Source organism: Ceratotherium simum, chromosome 2, assembly GCF_057802395.1.
Source record: "Ceratotherium simum simum isolate JZ-2026a chromosome 2, ASM5780239v1, whole genome shotgun sequence".
NCBI classification, from domain to species: domain Eukaryota; kingdom Metazoa; phylum Chordata; class Mammalia; order Perissodactyla; family Rhinocerotidae; genus Ceratotherium; species Ceratotherium simum.
The window spans coordinates 72,470,488-72,492,001 of NC_141901.1; the positions used below are offsets into that span (position 1 = coordinate 72,470,488).

Below are 21,514 nucleotides of genomic sequence, written 5' to 3' on the forward strand. Positions count from 1 at the left end.
TCATCCCACCAATCCCAGAAGAAAAGATAATCAGAGGAAATAAAGCAAGGGCTAAATATGCAACAAGCATATAAACGCCCTGAGGTTGATGCAAAAATGTGTGCTTTAGCTGTGTGGTTCGCAGAATGGGTGACCAGGAACGCTGTCACCAGACCCAGGGGCAGAAGCCGGTTCTACATTTTGCAGAACTGCTTTTTTGGCAGAGGCTTTTGAGGGACCCCAGAAGGGGAATGGAGGTAACGGGCTAAGTTCCTGTACTTGGAGGGCAGAGCCTTTGCTCACGCAAGTGTTGTGTTTTAATGAAGCTGCTGGAGGGTTGCTTATCTCGGGCTGAGAGCTGTGTATTTCAGCATGACAGGAAGGAGGAGGCTCATTCATAAACAGACCCGGCCCTCTGGGGCTTCTCACATTGGAGGAGGGGGGACTGCTGACCAGACGTTTATGAAGTTTATATTCTGACTTTTCAAAGAAAATGCAGTGTTGTCATTGAGAGCCTTGATCACTTTTCCCTACTTAGAGCCATTTTTTGAGGGCCGCCCTGAGGCCAGTTTCGCTGAAGACAAGCCTTAGCTCTAGAGCCTTTTTCGCAGTGCTAAATGCAAACCATGTGTGTGACCCAAAGGTTTCCTGCCTCTCCGAAGCACTGCACATTTGGCACTAGGAATGGGTTTAGCTAAAATGCAGTGGGGTGTGTAATGAAAAGTGGGATGCTTAATGTGTTAGGAGATACTCACGCCGCACCCCACAGTGAACCTCAGGATGGAGGGGGTGTTACCTGGCAACCGCAGTCCCCATGAGTGAACAGCTAAACCCCTTCCCCAAAAGGTTTTTCTGAGAGCAGGCTCCTCCCACCTCCATTTCTCTGGTAAGTTGTGTGCTTGGTGCACGTGGCTCTCTCTGTGTAGCTATGGCGAAATCTAGGCTTCATCACCCCCCTTTTGAACAAGTGCATTCAGAAAAAGGCCCCCAAACTGCCAAGGTTCTCTTATTACAGTTTAAAAAGTGTCTTTATGAGAGGAGATGGACCATGTTACCTGATTACAGGGGCTGGTCAGTGGATCATACAGTACAGATGGTGGTGGTTTCTTCAAAGATTGTAGACGCTGAAATCCTGGGGATTCGTCGTCAACTGTCGGGGGTCTTAGCCACTATACCTGCCTGTCAGTCAGCTTGAAAACAGTTCTCTTTTCCCCTTGCAAGAGGCTTTAAAAACAAAACATCAACCAGGAGAACAACCTTATGGTGTGAGGCCTTCTGGTCTAGTTGCTTCTGCCCATCATTGAGAACATCAGATAAGATGGCAAAGGGAGAAATGGCTTTTTCAGGAATGTGCACACGTTAATATGCATCTATCTTTGCGCTTTTTCTTTATTAACTGCAGGAGAGACTGCAGGAAGACAGCAAGTCCCCACCTCCCCGCCGGCCTCGGAAAACAGCAGCGCGGCCCACAGCATTGGCAGCACACAGAGCACGCCCTGCTCCAGCAGCAGCACAGCCTAGCCCGGCCCGGCCACTGCCACGGGCAGGGCCTGACGGCTGATGGCACCTGTCCAGACTCCAGACTCCGAAGGCTTGATTATGGTTCCTTTGTAAAGAGAGAGTGAATTTCAATGTAAAGATCACCTATTGGATTCGCCCCCCACCCAGGGCTAATGTCAGTGTGACCCCTGGACTTCTGTAACACACTAGGATTCATGTGAGAAAGCTAAGATGGTGGCCTTCTCCACCAGCCCCTCCCAGGCTTGGGGGTTTTCAATGTGAAACACATGCCAGTTTTTAAAATGCTGCTTTGTCCAGGTAAGAACATTCATAATTTGGGGCCCTGAGTTTTACCCAGACTTAAGGAGTTGGTAAAAGGATAACAGCCAGATAGTTAGAACCAGTGAGGAGATGTGGCTAAGGATTCTTTTATAAGTGAACCAAGATGTAAAACAAAAGAAATGCTTCAGGACTTTCTCAGTGGGTTCCTCCATGTCTGATTTGCACCTTCTGGATGCACACTTCTCACCTTGCTGCCACACTCTGTGGGGGCCGATGTGTCAGCTTGGTGGGTGCTGCCCTCGGGGATTGCATCCTGACACACATCATGGCAACATTCCTTTCTTGTGCCCTGGGCCAAAACCAATGCTGATTACCTTATCAGCTTCCTCCTTCTCCCCACACTTGCACACCGACTGCAAAAATGTCTTAATGCAGATTTTGTATTTCTTCATAGGCATATAGAAATTGAAAATGGTCAAAATCTGAGACTGCAGATTTGTGCCCGTTTATGACATTGTGTTCTGATAAATTAATGTATAAATTGGAGTAAAATTCTGTTAGAAAGTTGAGGAGGAATTTGAACAGTGATATATATGCCAGTACAAGTATATAATATATCATCTGGTACATTTGTTTTCCCTGTTGAAGAAGAGAAAATCCATTCCCCTTTTAATAATGTCCTATGCCTTCAGAGTTGGAACTTATTCTTAAATATATTTGGGAGAATTAATGTTTCCACTCAAAACATATCAACCTTTTTAATAGATCCTTTTATAAAAACCAAGCTCTTATAAGATGCAAATGCATGGCAGATCCTGTTGGATTCACTGGTTACCTGAATAGTGTCACCAATTCTGCCAAGAAAGTGCTGAGATATGGAAAAGGGCACTCATTATGATTGCTTTAGTTCTCTTGCCTTAAATATATACCAAACTCAAAAAGGATTTGAGGTGAATTTCATTAAAATGGAATAATATGATGCCACTTTGCAGCTAAAATAAGCTCAACTGATACCTCTATGTTAAAGAAGAATGCCAGAGGAAAATTTCCATGCCAAATTATTCACTACTGAGGATAGCTTCATTGCAAATAAATATTACTCTTTTTCCAGAATTCCCTCCCAAATGACTGAGAATTCTACAGATGGAACAGGCTAGATTCTACACCAAAATATTCATAAGCAAATCTCACTGCCTTTAAAATAAGGAGGTTATGCCTGGTTCTCTGTGACTAGAACGTTAAGTAGGGAATGATGATGACACCCAGGACCTGCGGGCAGTGTCTACCAGGTGAACAAGTAGGTGGAGATTGACAGTCATTGTTACCTAATCATAGAGTATTAATACTCTGATTGATTATATAGGTGTAGACATTCAATCAGGATAATTTTAACCAAAACAGATTACTTGAGAGCTAAGATTTCCAGGCTATCTACATTGATAATTTTGCAGTTTTCCACAGATAAATGAGGATACGAGATTACAGAATTTTTTTCCTTCAATTAACTTTTTTTAACATAAGGGTATCAGAGTGGAGGACCTAGATTACGCTACCTGTGTTTGAAAATAATGCGCTTTGCCTAACCTTCAGCAGAATGTATTGTATTAGCATATTCTATGTATGAAAATGTTTAAAGATGTCTTCAAAGAAGACTAGAGTCTTTAAGTCACTTATAGCTATATTTTACTACAAAAATTTGTGTATAAAGATATATTTAAGTGTTTTAGATAAATTTAAGTTACTCCATATGAAATGTTTAATTTCAGTTACTGTGAATTCTTTTGATCAGTTCTTTGCTTTTAAAAAAAAACCCTTTCCATCCTGTTAAACAGAAAATTAGCTATTAAAAGATATTAAAAGATCCAGTTCTTAGATGGACAGGGTTAAAACCTTTTATAATATATTTAAATGTATATTTTTGAGAGAGATGCTACATTGCCAATGATTTTATAAATAATTTAAAATTAATTTACAAATTTATAGATGCAAACCAAAAGATTTTAAAAGAGAGAGAAGAAAAAAAGTCAACTTTTATTTGTTTGGGTCGTATTGTCAGAAGTATTATTCAGATCAAGAAATCCATGTTGATGAAACCTGATCCCATGTTAATTGGAGAGTGAATGTTGTTAAGTATTTCTGAAATGTTTCTAAAAAATGAACATAAAAAAATCTCCCTAGCTTCTTGTTACAGCATTTCCAATTGCTTCATACTTCACAGTTTTAATACAAAGTATAAGCTCTACTTTATAACACGTTCCGTAAGTTTCTTTAAAACAGTTGTTATATTCCAGTTAAACTCTTCTATCTACAGTCTTTTGTTACTTCTGCAGGCTACACCCTTAATTTGCAGAGGCCATTTTATTTTGTTGTTTGATGCTAAAGCTATTGTTGAAATGCTCTAAACTTCAAGGCAGATTGTGTAATATCCTATAGCTTTTCACAATTTGTGGTGTTTACCAGCTGTTACTCTGTATTTTAAAAGTCAGAGATTCCTTGTTTAAGCTGTTTCTATAGCATTTTCTAAACAAACAAACAAAAATGGTCTTTTCCTTGTCTGTAATAAGATAGTATACCCATTTCCTGTGTGTGTTCTGTAGTGGGCATGATTGTGAGCGTGTGTGGGGGGCGCGCACGCGCGTGCCAGTCTTTTTGTACTATAACTACCTCATGGTTTGAGTGATGGTTGTACTGCTGGTTGTGTTAACAGAGCACATTTTGTTGGGTGAATTGCGTGTGTGATTTTTTTCCTGTTTGTTTTAGCTGGGGGTTGTTCATGAAACTGACAGATGTTTTCCAAAAAGGACTATTATCAGTTTCTAAATACAATACTTCTCTCTTCTGGTTTTTCCTGAATGAGCCTGATTTTGTTGCTGTTTTTCATCATCTATGAGGGTCAAAAGAGTACCCTTAAAATCCCTGTGGCCAGTTTGAACACCCCTGTTGTATTCTTTTCTCTGTTCAGTGTGTCGGCAATTTTGTGAACGTGCTTAGATGTATAGTTTTGATAACCACAGTTTTAAGTCCTTTATCTGTGCATAATAAAAAGATATATATCAATTATTAATACATGTCTTGTTTGGTCATCATTAAATTCTACCCTTAGGCTGATATAAACTTTTTTCATTATGACTTTCTCCTAAAAGTATTGTCTGCTACAATCGTCCTGTGTTGAGGAGGAGGAGGGAGGGGAAAGGCTAAAAGAATACCCCAGACTCACTAGAGCAGAGAGTAGGGCTGGACAGAGCAGAGGAGAGCACAGCAGAGCTGTCACTCTTCTCAGAAAAACGTGGCAAGAGACCTGGAAGTGGGTGTCAGCCCTGGAATCCATTCCTGGGCTTTCTGTCAATCTCTTAGAGGCAAGGAAAGACAAATATTATGTATTTTGGATCTACTATTTTCATCCCCTCCAAATACCCCAGTGCTGCTTCCAGCATTCTCTATCAATATGGCACCACCATCTTCCAGCTGCCCAAGCCAGAAACCTGGAAATCTAATTTGACTCCTCTTTGGCTCCCACACCCCAAAATGAATAAATCCAAGTTTATTCTATCTTTGGAATATTTCTTTCTCCCAACCACTGACATATTTCTACTCCTACTGCTGTTACCCAGAATCCAAGGCCCATTATCTCTGAAGCTGAATTACTACAACAGTCTAAGTAGTATGCTGACTTCCCAGCTTGCTTCCCTCTAATTCTTTCTCCACCATGCAGCCAAAGGAATCCTAAAAAGACTCAAATCATGTCACTTCCCAACTGAAAGCCTGTAAGTAATTCCTGCATTAGCCTCAGGGTAAAGTTCAACCTCCTAAGCATGGTTTTAAGAGAATAATCTGCCTGCCTTCCCGGCTACTTCTCTCACCTCTCTGGAGCTCAAGTTCTATGTGTCACATGCCCCACCACATGAATTTATATTATGAAAACAGTAGTTTTCTTTTACTGTCGAAGATTAAATTATAACATCGAATATGTGTTTACAAACTGCACTTTCATATTCCTACCTTCTCCCCTTTTGAGAATTAGTGATTTAGATGGTTAGAAACAGACCCAAAAAGGTATCAAGGCCAGCAGCCCACCCCTCACGCCTCACAGGTAGGTGCCCACACGGTAGAAACAGTGTGAGGGGCTTAAGCAGCATCTCACTCCAGCAAGGTTGGAATCCTCCTTACAGAGGAGAGTCCAGCCGTTTTTCAGTAACAAGATTGTGCCCCGGAGCCAGCTCCTTTCTCAGAGGATAGAAGGAGAAATTGGCAGGTCACCTAATTTTTCTGCCATTAAACTCTCCTTGTATCTACTGGAGCAGAAACCTAGGCAATCCGTAAATGGGCTGCAGCGAGTCTGTTAACTACCTGAAATTGTATGTAAAATTTTGCATAGTGTCTGGACTTTTTTTATTTTTGGGGGTTGTTTTTGTGTGTGTGTTTGAGAGAGCCCATAGCATTTTTGTAGTTACATCCTTTAAAACAATTTTTTTTTGCGCATGCAATTAGTATATATGTATAAAATGAATGCAAACTATACAGACATGTAGCAGTAAAAAGGCCCCCATAACCCTCCCACTTAGAGATAATAGTACTAATTTCGTGGGTGTGTTCTCAGACATTTCCTTATGTTCATATCAACATGTCCATGTCACTACAATAAAGAAGATCACATTATAACCATTACGACCTGCTTTTTTCACACGGCATATCTTCCTATCAGGCTTCATAAAATGAGTACTGATCATCACTTTTTTACCAGACTTTCCTTAAATTACCAGAGTAAAACATGGTCATTGTAGGAAGTGAAATAAAAAAGTTATTTGTCAAAGCTCTTTTCCACCCACTCCAGTTACTTCCCTGGAGGAACTGATGTTAGCCTTTTTTCTGACTCAAACATATTTACACGTGTTCACAAAGAGAGGAATTTTGGGTTTGTTTACTAAAAATGGGATCACTATATACATACTCTGAAACTTGCCTTTTTCACTTACCATGGACCTCCCTCTGGTTAGTAGATATAGGACAAATTTATCCTTTTTAATGGTTACATAATATTTCACACAATGAATTCAGCCAATTCATTAGTGATGGACATTTAGAAGTGTTATTTTCAGGGTTTTGCCAAGATACTCTGCTGCAGTTAATATCCTTGTATATACGTCCTTGCATTCTAGTACTTTAAAGCAAAAAAAGTGACAGTCACAAAGAAACTGACAAATTCATTATTCGCAGCAGAAAACTTCAACATATCACTCTCAGAAGTGGATAAATCAAAAAGATTTGGATATGGAAGTTCTGAACAATGCAATTAAGCTTGATCTACTAGGCACACGTAGAATCCCGTGGCCCCAAATTTGAGAATTTGGTACATATGGAATATTTATAAAAATTGACCACTGTTAGACCATAACAGAATTCTAGGCAATTATCGTAGAACTTATCATACTGGTCAAGTTCTTTAACCACAATGCAAACAGTTTAGAAATCAATAAGAAAAGGATAATTTAAAAATACTCAAGATATTTGGAAATTTTAAAACACTTCTAAATAATTCATGGTTTAAAGAAGTACTCATAATAGAAATTAGACAATATATAGACTTGAAGAATAATGAAAATACAAAATTCAAACATACAGCTAAAGCAGTAATTTATGAGAAATTCATAGCTGTAAAATGCTTATATTGGGAAACGAAGGTTGAAAGTGAAAGTGTATCCAATATAGCATGTTAGGAAAAATGCCAAAAACTAATTATTACTTAAAAGAACTGTTAGAGATAGACGAAAATTAAGTAAAAATAAATAAATGCATGCATTAGCAATGAAAAAGGACAAATCAATAGATACTGCAGAGATTTTAATAAATAAGGGATCACCATATAGTTTTATTCTTATAAATTTGAAAACTTAGACAACGTGGGTGATGTGTCAGGTGGAGTCCTGTTGAGTGAACAGAACATGCAGTGGGTATCTCAACAGAGAAAAATTAATGTAAGGAACTGGTTAAGCAGGTGTTGGAGGGCTGAAAAGGTGAAGAAAGGACACTGAGCCAACATGGAGTTCATAAATGTAGGAAGAATTACATCCCTGGGCTGGGGATTGTCGGAACTTAAAGTTTGGGGTGGTGCAGAGACCCAGCGCCAACACCACCAGGCAGATAGGAAAGGGTAGATTGGGAACTGAGAGGTGAAAGCCTAGTAAAGGGCACAGATGATTTCCTGGAAAAAATGTAATTTGCCGAAACCAATTCAAGAAGCAACAGAAAATCGAAAATACATCTTTAACCATTAAGAAAGTCAGTGGTTTAAAATCTACTCACAACAAAACAGAACACAAAATTAAAAAACAAACAAAAAAGCACTGCCAAGCCCAGATGGTTTTACAAGTAAGTTCTACTAAGTAGGCAAAGACCAGGTAATGCAGGATCGTGGTGGTTCTTTTATTTTGGGATGCCGGGTCAAAGGGAATGAGTTTTTTAATATTAATATCCAATACCACATTACTTTCTCTAAAGGTTGTAGCAAATCACACCGCCACAGGCTACCTCATCAGCACTGGCCGTGTTGAATCAGAGCTTGGGCACCAGGCGTCAGACTGCTTGGGTTTGAATCTTTGCTCTGCCGTTTGCTAGCTGAGCTATTTCCTTAATTTAAAAAAATCTACTTCTTAGCATTGTCATGAATATTAAATGAGATAATCCACATAAAGTGTTCATCATATACTGATCACTTAATAAATATCTGCTATTATTGTTACCAGCATTACATTATTTTAAATTTTGCCAATCTGATGGTTAAAAAATTATATCTCATTATTTGAATTTGTATTAGCCTCATAATCAGTGAGTTTTAAATTGTTAATCATGTAACTATTGGTCTTTTCCAGATCCTTCCGTATATTCCCATTTCCTTTGCCCATTTTTCTATTGAGTTGTATTTTTCTTAATAATTTCCATATTAGTGGTATGATGTGTCACATGTCACGTGTGACAAATATTTTCCTAATCCACGATGGTCTTTTCATCCATTCTGTTTATAATGGATATTGCCAAGATAAAATGTGTAATTTTATGTAGTTGAATACGTCTATCTTTTCCTCCTGGCTTCTAGGTTTCCTGCCTGCTTAGGGTCTCTCTACCTCTAAATATAGACTAATACTTTTATTAATTTATTTTAAAAATTTAGATCTTTATTCCATATTTTTGTGATGGCATGAGAGTAGGGATCTATTTTTATTTTCTTCCAGATGATTATTCAACCTACTGGAAGCATTTATTAAAAAGTTCATCCATTTCCCATTGAATTCAGATTTTGAAAAAGAATGGTGAGGGTGATTAGGCCTTAGCAGATATTAAAATTTAGTATAAAATTTTGTGATAAAAATAGTATGATATTAAAATAGGAAGAGTTAGATTCCTCAAATAGATACGAAGAGCAACCAAAAATAGATCTAATTCATTGACACCTTAACATCTGACAACTAGTCATAGTTTTCATTAGATTCTTAAAGGATTTCATGACCCAAAAATGGTTATAAAACCATGACCCATAATAAGAGATATGGTTGTCTGACTTACATTGTAAAAAAAAGATCTTATTTTCTTCATGCTATTTCAAAAAATTGAGAGAAAAAGTAGTCTGAAAAACAAAAATTTGATAATGTTAGGTCTTTCCCAAACTTTTCATGTTTCAACATGGCTGAGCTGTGGGGGTGATGTTGCTACCCTAGTGGACATGGAGGGCAGATCATCAAACCGAAGAAGGTTGTTCTGGAGCCTTAAGATCTCATGGAGTTTGTCTTGCTAGGTTTTAGACTTGCTTTGGACCCGTCACCCCTTCCTTCTTTCCAATTTCTCCCTTTTGGAATGGGAATTATAGGAGAGGAAAATAATTTTCCTTCTACCTTTCTGAGTTCTTGGCTGAGATCCCTATAATAAAAGACAGATTAACGAGAGAAAAACAGACAAGTTTATTACATGAATACATGGTAGATACCCAGGGAAAAATGAGTAACTCAAGGAGGTGGCTTTAGAATTCAGGATTAAATAGCATCTTAATAGGGAAAGAAGAGGAGGGATACAGGCCTTTTAGGGGAGAGTAAATGATTTTAGAAAAGATAAATGGGCCCTTAGAGGAATAGATGGGAGATATGACAGTTCGTGACAAAGTTTGAGTGTGGTGTCTATTTCTAGTCTCCTCTCCTGTGATGAGTCAGTCTTCCCTGATTGATAACACTCCTGGAGAGGGGATCTATGACAACTGAGTTTCATCTGAAGGCTCTGTCTTTAGGTAGATAAGAGGAGTTCAGAGAAAGCCCCTTCTTCCATTTGCTGTTTTTCAAGTGCCTACAGCTCAAAATAATCAATATACTGAAGCAGCACATTTTAGTGTAGCACGTCCTGAGCTCCCACAGTCATATTTTGGGGTGGCATATTCTGCTACTCTTCAGAATGTCTATCCTATGCCTGTCTCACTGTTGTATTTTGGAAGTGCTTAACTTGTTTGGTTTCACAGGTTCACAGCTGGAGAGGAATTTTGGCTCAGAATGAATTGTACCTACCCCGATTCTCACTCATATCTGATTTAGATGGTACTTAAGTGAGACTTTGGGCTTGAGAGTTGATGCTGGAATGAGCTAAGACTTTCGGGCTGTTGGGGTAAAATGAATGTATTTTGCATGTGAGAAGGACATGACTGTGGGGGTTAGGGGTGGAATGCTATGAACCGAATATGTCCTCCCACAATTCATATGTTGAAGACCTAATCCCCAACTTGATGCTATTTGGAGATGGCCCCTTGGGAGGTAGTTAGGTCATAAAGGTGAAGCCCTTATTATGGAATTAGCTCCCTTATAAGAGGAGACAGGAGAGAGCTTGCTTTTTCTCTCCCTCATGTGAAGATATACTGTAATGAGAAGACAATCATCTACAAGCCAGGAGGTGGGCTCTCACCAGATACCAGATCTGCCAGTGCCTTGATCTTGGACTTCCAGCCTCCAAAACTGTGAGAAATAAATATTTGTTGTTGAAGCCACCAGTCGACGGTATTTGTTATAGCAGCCAGAGCTGACTAAGACAGAAATTGACGATTTGCGTGATGATTTGCTGCTACACCTCTTCCTCCTTCCCCACAAATGTTTATAGAAAAATTAATATTAGCTAATCAAATATCATTTATAAAGTGTTGGTTTCTTCCAGACGTTTGTGAATGTTATAATAATTCTATGAAGTGAAGAAATAATACCAAGTGCCATTTTCCAAAAAAAATGTCATGTTTTTTGTTTCAAAGCAAGCCAAACCCATAGCATTGCTCCTCCCTAACACAATGTGTTTGAAAATGGGCAAGTGACTGGTTTAAGTTTTATAGATGTCATTAATAATCTAAAGGTTGATTTTTGGCATATTTGCTGTCTTTGTGTCTAAATTTCAATCTCAACTTTTTCAGAGGAACTGAACACTGCACTTTATGTAGATTTGATTTCATACTTAAAATAAAGGTCATATGACATCATCTCCCTCTTCAAAAGGTCACAGCTTGAATTGATTTTTAATGATTGTCTCCATTTACTGTCTCTGCGATTTCTTTAAAAAAAAAAACTTTCAAGATAGAACCACCACATGACTGAAGTGAACCCTACTTTGACTTAAAAAGAGAGTCAGGAGTGTGCGCATACACACGTGTGTGTGTGCACAAGCCGGCCCCCACACACACACGCTTACATCTCAGCCGTTTTCCTCTTTTTATTAACATGTTCTCAATATTTTCTTTCAGCTCAGAAGCCCCAGAACAGATGATCCTTTTATAGAGCACGGCACACCATCTTTACAAGAAGGATGGGCAAGGAGAACAAGAATTTCTCAGCTTTAAAACCCAGCCTGGTTTTTTCCACTTAACCAATCTAAAGCCCAGAGCTGAAAGTCTTCACAAGTGACTTGGGTGGAACAACTTTTACCGGTCTGTTACTCGTCCCGGTTCATAAACTGCCTATGACATAGTTCTTGCAAAAAACAGTGCACTTGACAAGAGTGTTGAAATAATACTGAATTTTAAAAGGGGAAAAACACATGGATTCTGTTTGGTGGAGGGGAAGAGTAGGAAGGAAGAAAATCGGACTGTTGTATTAAAACCCAACCCAGATAGTAACAACCTACCCCAAAAGTGAAAACCAGAGCTTCAAGTATCTTCTTCATCAGAAACACATACTTCTGGGGCCACTACTCTTTCAAGATTAGTACAGTATCTGCAGAGGAGTCTCTCCATTGAGGAGTCGAGTTAACAAATCTTTTTCCTAAGTGGAGAGGAGAGGTGAAAACAAAAAGCTTCTTAGCCTAAAAATTAGCCTTAAAAGTAGATGCATCTGGGGCCAGCCTGGTGGTATTGCGGTTAATTTCGCACGCTTCGCTTTGGCGGACTGGGGTTCGCAGGTTCGGATCCCAGGCGTGGACTGATGCACCACTTGTTAAGCCATGCTGTGGCGGCGTCCCATATAAAGTAGAGGAAGATGGGCACAGATGTTAGCCCAGGGCCAGTCTTCCTCAGCAAAAAGAGGAGGATTGGCAACAGATGTTGGCTCAGGGCTGATCTTTCACACACACACACACACACACACACACACACACACACACAAAAAGCAGATGCATCTGTTGGAGCTTCCAACCCAGACTCCAGGGAAATTCACCCTTTTTCGCCATTCCACTACAGTTCCAAGAGAAGGTCATTCCGTTATCGTGCCAGCAAAGGAAAAAGCGACAAATCTTTAACCCAGCCAAACAGTCCCCATTTTGACTGGTAGATTTTTCTCTTTTAGTATATTTCTCAGAATGCCAACATGTGTGATAAAAACTCTTCTGTTACTGCAAGGAAACAGTCACAAGAAGTGTAGGAAGCAGTTAAAAGAAGCATGTAATGGAAATGGAGGATTTGGTTTCAAGTCATTTCATGCCCGTGGGTCTGAGCTGAGCCACAATGGAGAAAAATGGAAGCAACTTTAGGAGAGAGACCCACTCACTCCGCAGGGCAGAGTCCTCCCCCTGCCCCCTGCCCTGTGCCCCTTGCCTGCTCCATTCCCTCCTCTCCATCTGCAATGACTTCTCACCATCTCCTCAGATCCCAGTGTCCTTCACGACTGTGCTGTTATACAACCTTCTTCATGAAACCTTATGAACCACCCAACCTGTAAGCTACTTTACCACTTTCTAAGTTCTGGTTGCACCATCATCCACCTCAGTGCTCAAGGCACAAAACCGTTACCTTTCCCCCACCCCTCCCGGCCGATCCATCAGCAAGTTCTTTTGATTTTACCTCCAAGACATATTCTGTTTCTCTCCATCTGCACCACCTCATCCTAGTCTGTCATTCTCATCTCTAATGCAGACCAGTACACCTAACAGCCTCCAGCATCCTCCTTGTCCCACTACACTTCGTTCCCCGCTTGGCTGCTAGAGCACTCTCTTCAAAATATGCTAGATCTTGTCAATCCCCTGTTTAAAACTCTACAACAACTTCCCATCATACTTCAAATAAATTTCAAGTTCTTTATCAAGGCCTTTATTTGTTCTTAGCTCAGTCGGTGGGTTTTCTTATTTGTTCCTTTTGTCTTTAACTTTTTTATTTTTTAAGTTTTGAATAAAAATACAATTCACATGATTCAAAAATTTACGACATAAAAAGTATATGTTAGTAAGTCTTGCTTCTATGTCTATCCATCCTGTTCTCCCCACAGGTAATCATTTTCACAAGTTTGTCATGTTTCTTAAAGTAAATGCAAGGAAATAAGACTCTCTTCTTATTTTCTCCTTTATTACACAATGGTAGCACATTGTACATGTTTTGCATTTTGCTTTTGTCACCTAATACATTTTGTTTCCATATCAGAATATGAGGCATTTCCTCATTCCTTTTTTATAGCTGTTTAGGATTCTACTGTGGGAATGGACCATAATCTATTAACCTGCCTCTTTCAATAAACACTTGGTTTGTTTCTATCTCTTGCTATTACACACAAGCTGCAAAGAGTAGCCTTATTCCTAGGTTCTTCGGTTTGTGTGCAGGCATATCTCAAGGAAAAAATCCCAGAAAAAGGACTGGCAGGCCAAAGAGTAAATTCATTTATATTTCTAATAAATCTTACCAAATTGTATCCTACTGAAGTTGCACCATTTCATGCTCCTATCAACAATGCCCGTTTTCCCACAGCTGCACCAACCAAGTGCATTATCCAACTCTGGTAGTTTTGCCAATCTGGATTAAAATGGTATCTCAATGCAACTTTAATTTGCATTTTTCTTATGGTGAATGAAGTAGTGCATCTTTTTATATGTGTCAGGAACATTTATTGTTCTCTTTCTATGAGTGGTCTTTTCTGCCCTTTGCCTGTTTTTCTATTGAGTTGTACTTTACCTTCTCAATGTCTAAGAATTCTTTACATATGAGGGAGATTAGCCCTTTATCTGTGATTAGTTTGGCATTTAAAGCCCTAGGGATCTGACCCCTCCTCATCTCTGACCTCAGCTAATATAAATCTCCTGCCGCCTCTTAAGCTCTAGTCACTATGTTCTGTGATCTTTTTCTTGCCTGAAGGCCTTTACGTTTGCTGTCCCTCTGCCTGGAATGCTGTTCCCCAGATCATCACACAGCTGGCTCCTCCTTATTATTCAGATCTCAGCTTAAGTATCACATAAGAAAGGTTTTCCCAGATCACCCAGTCTATAGAAGACGCCCAGTTCCTCTCCATCACATCATTCGGGTTTAATCCTTAGTGTAGTATTTATACCTCACTAATATTTTTTCTTATTTGTTTTGGTTTGTTTATTGTCAGTCTCTCCCTATCCAGAATGGAAGCTCCAAGAGAAACAGGGTCTGTCTTGCTCACCACTCTATCCCCAGAGCTTAAAACAATGCCTGGTACATAGTTGGCATGCCATACAGATCGCGTAACTAATGAATCCTTTGATCCTCTCCTTACACATTTTCACATGCCTTTACACTGAGCGTTACCTGTCATGTTTCCTAGAAAGATGATTGAAAATAACATTTTTTTGAGCTGCCAATATGTGCCAAACACTGGACTAGGTCTTATTGTGCGTCTCATTCAATCCTTCTGATCACTCTGAGCTAGTTGGCATTATGTTGGTTTTTATCAACTAAGAAGCTAAGACTCTAAGAAGCCCCCAAAGAAGTCGCCCAAGAACACGTGGTTTATGTGCATCCAGATGAGGCCTGCTGATTTCAAAGCCCATTCTCTTCTTATTACACTATACCTAGGACATTATCTTACCTCTTGAATCTCTGCATGGAGTGTACTTGTTACTGGCACATTGTGCATGCTCAGTAAATCAGAGAACCGTAATATGTCAGAGCCTGACAGGGTCTTAGTAGTCACCTAGACTTAACTAAGAGGTACAGTAAATTAGTAGTTCGTCCAGGATACAAATCTGCCATGCTTGACTCTTCATCACTATTCTCCTCCCTACTCCTTATTACCTTGGTCATGCCAGGCTCATTCCCACCTCAGGACCATTCACTTGCTATTTTGTCTGCCTAGAATTATTTCCTTCTAGATCTTCACATGGCTAGCTGTTTGTCATCATTCAGGCCTCAAATATGACCTCTTTAGAGAAGCCTTCTCTGACCACACAAATCAAATTAGGCATGTCTCTCATTCCCAATCACTCTCTATCCTGTTTTTCTGCTTTTATTTCCCTCTGAGTACTTCTACCAATCTGGAATTCTTTTTTTTTAATTATTGAGATATAATTAACATATAACATTATATTAGTTTCAGGTGTACAACATAATGAGTTAATATTGGTATATATTGCCAAATGATCACCATAATAAGTCTAGTTAACAATCTGGAATTTTTAATCATTTGTTTTCTTGCTTGTTGCATGCCTTTCCCACTAAAACGTAAGCTCCATGAGAGAGGGGCCTTATCTGACTTGCTCTTTGTCCAGTGTCTAGAGTAGCGTTCTCCATAGCAGATCTGTAATAAATATTGTAGAATTGAAAAATTAACACAATGGTTCTAGAAGCAGCATGGAAAAAGCATAGGCTTAGGAAGCTAATCTGGCTCAGTGATTACTCAGCTGCTATTACAGTAGCAAGTCATTGAGCTTTGGTTTCTTCATCCCTCAAGTAAGGGAATAGATACTCTCTGTGGCCCCTTACAGAATGATAATTCTATGAAGTCTTAAATTATTCATATGATTCAAGAGTGATTTTCAAAGAGGTGAAGCTTACCCTTTTAAGTACAAAATCTTGTCCTATTTTTTCCATTTGGGACAAGTGTAAATCCATCTAAAATATCATATCATTTTCTGGCTTTTAAACAAAATAACCAGAACATCATTTACCTTCTTATATAATCGGAGTTCTCATTACTAAAAGCAAATGTTGTACTATGTTGTAAGGCAAATATTGAGAATGCCAGTTTCTATTGACTGATATTTCTCCTCATTATAGGTTGCATTTTACCCTTCTTCAGATGTTTAATAATCTTTGATTCGATGCTAGACATTATGAATGCTACATTGCTGAATTCTGGATTTTGTTGTCTTCTTTAATAGAAGGTTGAGTTTAGTTTTAGCAGGCAGTTAATTTACTTGTGGATCAACTTGGGTCCAGAGTAACCTTTACTCTGAGGTTAGATTAACCCTCCTCCTGAGATGTGGCCTTCCCGGGGTCTGCCTGGAGTGTTCAGTGAGATCTCTCCATTGGGCTGGTCAGAACTTGAATGTCTCCCAGTTCTGTGTGAGTTTCAGTAGTTGTTTAGTTCACAACACCCAGTGGTTGTTCTTTCCCTGGGACTCGTTCTTTGCCCAGCCTTATGGATTCTTACCCCACACAAACACAGCTTAATATTCAGCCAAAGATTTGTGGGGACCCCTAAGCAGATGTCTAGATTTCTTTCTTTGCGCCTTGCCCCACAAATTCCGACCACCTCAGTAGCCCTGAACTCTGATCTCTGTCTTCTTGGTCCAGTAAGAGGGCTGTGCTCTGTTTGAGTGCCCCCTCCCTGTACCACAGTGGGTAAAGGGCCTCCAGGCAGAAAGCTAGGGCAACTGAGAGGTTCATCTCATAGGTTTCCCTTCTCTCAATGATCACAGTCCTGTCTAGAATCTGAAAACAATAATTTCATACCTTTTTGCCAGTTTAAAAGTTGTTTACAGTGGGAGACTAGTCTGATATCACAATAACTAGAAATGGAAATTGCCTCCTTGGGTGTTTTGAGATATGTAAAATTTATTGCCCCAAAACTAAATGACCCCAGAGTGCTATATATTTTTATATGTTTCCTATGAAAGAATATGATGGTTTGCAATGCTCAAAGAAACTCAAATGGTGCAAATAAACTGGTGTAATAACTAGATATATCCCTGGTGTAACTCATAAGTCACAGGGTATCAGGATTAAATAAAATAAAGGCCAATGGTACAGGCCCAGTGACTGGAAGATAAGTAAGTATTTGATAAATATAACCTTCTTTCTTTTTTCTAGGGCAGATGCTTGAAGCCAAGTCCTATTTTAAAATCATCTAGTGAACTAGTTATTTAAAGGATTCCTGTGGTGAATCCTTTTCCAAAGCAAAGGATCCTTTTGTGAAATGCATAAACTCCTCCTAATCTTTTTGTAAATATAGATTTATGTGTATTTGTTGGCTTAATGTGTTCTGTAAGGAATTTGTTTGCTAAGACTAAGTGTGGGTGTGGGTGTGGATGTGTGTTTGGGAAATGGGTAAGGAAGAAGGGGTTTGGCTGTGCCATGTCATAAACCCTGTTGGTCTGGGTAGAAGCCATGAGGTTTTAGAACTGTATTTTGAATGAGATGATAAGACAGTAAGAAATACAGGATGGGAAATCCCTAGACTGCAAACAAGAGGCTGCTGATATACCAGTTTCTGCTGCTACCTGCTGCCCCCTCTGTTTTCACAGAACACTTTCCAAGAACCTGGAAAGAAGCCTGCTGTGTCATGTCTCTGCCATGAGAGTTCACTCATTCATTTATTTATTCATACGACAAATACTTATTGAGCACTCACTATGTGGCAGGTACTATTCTAGGTGCTGGGGACGCATCAGTGAACAGCAGACCTGCCTTCAGACAACTCACATTCTAGGGGGAAGCAATCAAATAAACAAATGATATGCAGAAAAGTAGAGCAGGGTAAGAGTGTTAGGGAATAGGCCAGGCTGGTAAGAAATGCTTTTTGATATCAGGAGGGGGCACATGAACAGAGCACATTTGAGCAGAGACCAGAAGAAAGCAGGGGGAGGGAGAGCCTATTAAATATCTGTGAGGGAACAAGGAATGCAAAGGCCTGAGGTGGGAGCAGCATTGTTGGGGTGTCAGGGACTGGCAAGGAGGCCATAATGGCTAGAGTGAAATCAGGATGTAAGGGTCAGAGAGGAGGGAAAGAAATGAGGATAAAGGTTGGAGAGTTCATTCCTACATATCCAAGTGGAGATGCTGAGAAGGCAAATGAGTATCCAGGCCTGGAGTTCTGGGGAGCAGTCTGAGCTGGAGATACAAATTTAGGATCATCAGCATAAAGATGGCATTTAAATCCGTAGAATAGGATTAGACTCCTAGTAAGTGAGTTATTCCAGTATTCAGGGTCAGGATGAGAATGATGCAGCAAAGTAGACCAAGACGGAGCGGTTACTACAGGGAGACTGACCCCCATGTCACTGATTGTCTCTGATTCCCAGACTCTTCTTCTATAAAGCAGAGACAATAATTCTTAGCTCATGGTTGCTGTGATGGTTAAATGAGATAAAGTACTGTCCTGGCAGTGTGCAGTCCACTGAGGGAGGGGGAAAAGGGCTTTTTTCTTTTCCTAGTGGCTTCTTCCACTGTGTTTTCTAAACTGAACATCAGAGAACCACATGGGGTCATTTCTCAAGCTGCTCTGAGATGGTGAGGATTAGGCTGTGGCCCTGGGAGCCTGTTGTTTTCCCAGCTCCTGGGGACACCCCAAGTCTGATTTCACAGAGCTGACAACAGGTCTGTCCTGAAGGTGTGAGAGGTTGGTATTTGTATGGGATGGTTGAGGAAGTGTGAGGTAGGGTAGAAGTAGGTTAAGTAGGACCACTAGGGAGAATGTAGGGGGTGCTGGGATGTGCTTTCAGATCCAGGCACCCATCCCTCAGCCCTAGGAGTATTGGCAACTATGCTCTCAGCTAACTTTCTCTTAGGGAATTTCCCTCGGTGAAGAGTCACTTGCCCAAGGTCGTGCCCCCCTCTTTGGGAGTGGGTATAAAGTCCTGGCCCCCAGGGACAGCTCTGAGGGGCCATCTGGGTGTGGTTCCCTGTAGGGGCCACTGAAATGTTTGTTGCAACTACATTGCAGTTCAACTTCTCCCTCTGCTCAATCCTGCCTTCCTCACTTGCAAATGTTTGTCCAGAGAGTACTCCTTAATTTAACCTCCTGCCTGCAAATCTCAGAGTCCTGTAATCTGTTTCTCAGTGTACCTGCACTATGAGAGTTGATACAGGAAGCGGTTTTAGGAAGCAGGCTCTAAAATGGGATTTTGAACTGAATCACTCACTGGCAGGTTGGCAATGAAGACCCCACTGGTAGTAAGTGAAGTAGTCATAGCCTCTGGCAAAATGTAATAGTCAATTTTTCAAACCATTAACTAGGGTCAAATCACAATACATCCTAGCTGGGGAAGTGCTGGGCCCACTAAGAGAAGATAGGAACTGCAAGACCTGGCCAATATGTACTGACAGAAGCTGGGAGAGTGTGGATGAGACTGGATTCTGAGAGTGCTAGATCAAGGGGTGGGTGATGGGTAGAACACAAGGTTGGATAAGAGTAAGTATATTAGTAATCTATTGCTGCATAGTAATACTACCACAAACTTAGTGGCTTAAAACAATACATATTTATTTTTCTCGTAGTTTCTATCTGTCAGGAGTTCCAGCAGAGCTTACCTGGGTCCTTTGCAAGACTGGAATCAAGGTGTCAGCCAAGGCTGGGATCTTATCTGAAAGCTTGACTGGGGAAGGATTCATTTCCAAGCTTACATGGTTGTTGGCAGGATTCAAGTCCTTGCAGACTGTTGAACTGAGGGCCTCAGTTTCTTGCTGGCTGTTTGCCAGAGGCTACCCTCAGTTCTTTGCCACATGGCTCTCTCCTTAGGACAGCTCACGACATGGCAGCTTGCTCTTCAAAGCCAGCAAGGGAGACAGTCTCCTAGACAGATGTTACAATCTTGCAACATAATCACATATATCTCAGCACATGTCTGGATCAGACTCAAGGAGAGGGATTACACAAGAGTGTAAATACCAGGAGGCATGATCATGGGCCCCACCTTGAGTCTCTTGCCACAGAGAGTTTATTGATATGGGAGCATTCTCCTATGATGTAGGATTTAACACCCTGGCAAGAACCCTGGGAAACAGTGCTAACAAGCTGCTTAGAAAAAGCAATGTCTCAAATTAAGTGAAGTAGAAATGTCAAAATTGCTGTGGCAGATGGTGGAAGAAGAGACCAAAAGGCTCGGAGCAGTGAGCATGCAGGAGAGGCTATACTACATAAGGCTGAAAATCTGTTCTCTGTTCTCCAGAAGAGCCCAAAGGACACTGTTTACCAAAGTGATAAGTAATGCACCGGGGAGAGGCTGCTGAGTGTCTGCTACAGAGGCTGTGGCACTAATCAAGGCACGAGGAGACTGTGGCCTGCACAAGGGAGAAAGTGTTGGAAGTGATGAGAAGTAGATGAATTCTGGAAGGACAAGATTTGTTGACAGGTTGAATGTGGGGTGTGACAGAAAGAGGAGTCACAGATGACTCTAAGGTTTTGGGGCCGAGCAACGGAAGAATGAAGGTCCATTTACTGGGCTGGAGAGAACTGTAAGGAAAGCAGGTTTGTGGGTGTTAAAAAACAAATATCAACTAAGTAAATTTTAAAGATCTTATTGGCTTTTTTCTATCATTCATGAACCAGGCAGCATCCAATCTAGCAGATAGAGAGGAGTTCCAAGGAGCTTTACAAAATAAGACTTTTATAGGCAGAAGGGAGCAGGCACAAGTAAGTTATACTAGAAAAAGGCAGACTGGTTACTGCAAGGTTACTTTCCTTTAGGGGACTGCAGGGGTCTATCACGCAGATTACCTAACTAGCCCTGATCAGGAGACTCCTGACTGATTGGTTTAATATTCCATTTCTGGGAGAGCTGATACTGTAATTAAGTCTCAGTTTGGTGATGTGGAGCCTAATTAGCATAAGTGACTCCATTTTGGGCTTGTTGTCTTGCTTTTAACATGGGGGAAATCAAAAGTTCTGTTAAGAGTGACATGTGGGGGCCGGCCCCTTGGTGTAGTGGTTAAGTGCGTGCGCTCCGCTGCTGGTGGCCCGGGTTCAGATCCCAAGCGTGCACCAACACACCGCTTGTCAGACTATGCTGTGGCGTCGTCGCACATAAAGTGGAGGAAGATGGGCACAGATGTTAGCTCAGAGCCAGTCTTCCTCAGCAAAAAGAGGAGGATTGGCATGGATGTTAGCTCAGGGCTGATCTTCCTCTCACACACACAATAAATAAATAAATAAATAAATAAATAAATATTTAAAAAAAAAAGAGTGAGATGTGTGTTAGACATTCAAATAGAATGTGAGTAGGTAGTTGGATATATGAATCTGGTGTACAGGAGAGGTCTGATCAAGAGATATACACTTGGGAGTTATTAGCTCCCATTATACAGATGTATAGACCATCCATGGGATTGGATGATATCACCGAGGGAGTAAGTGTAAATAGAGAAGGG

The 21,514-nt window shown here is 40.4% G+C and overlaps 1 protein-coding gene across 3 annotated transcripts in view; it reads left to right on the top strand.

The window, feature by feature from the left end:
• TGFBR3 (transforming growth factor beta receptor 3) overlaps positions 1-4,827 on the top strand; it is a 185,763-nt gene extending 180,936 nt beyond the window's left edge. For all 3 annotated transcript variants that reach the window (XM_087447604.1, XM_087447614.1, XM_087447607.1), the window contains exon 17: positions 1,382-4,827. In XM_087447604.1, the coding sequence (XP_087303730.1) occupies positions 1,382-1,500 (119 nt within the window). In that variant the 3' untranslated portion in view covers positions 1,501-4,827. The remainder of the gene's footprint in view (positions 1-1,381) is intronic.
• Positions 4,828-21,514: the final 16,687 nt, after the last annotated feature.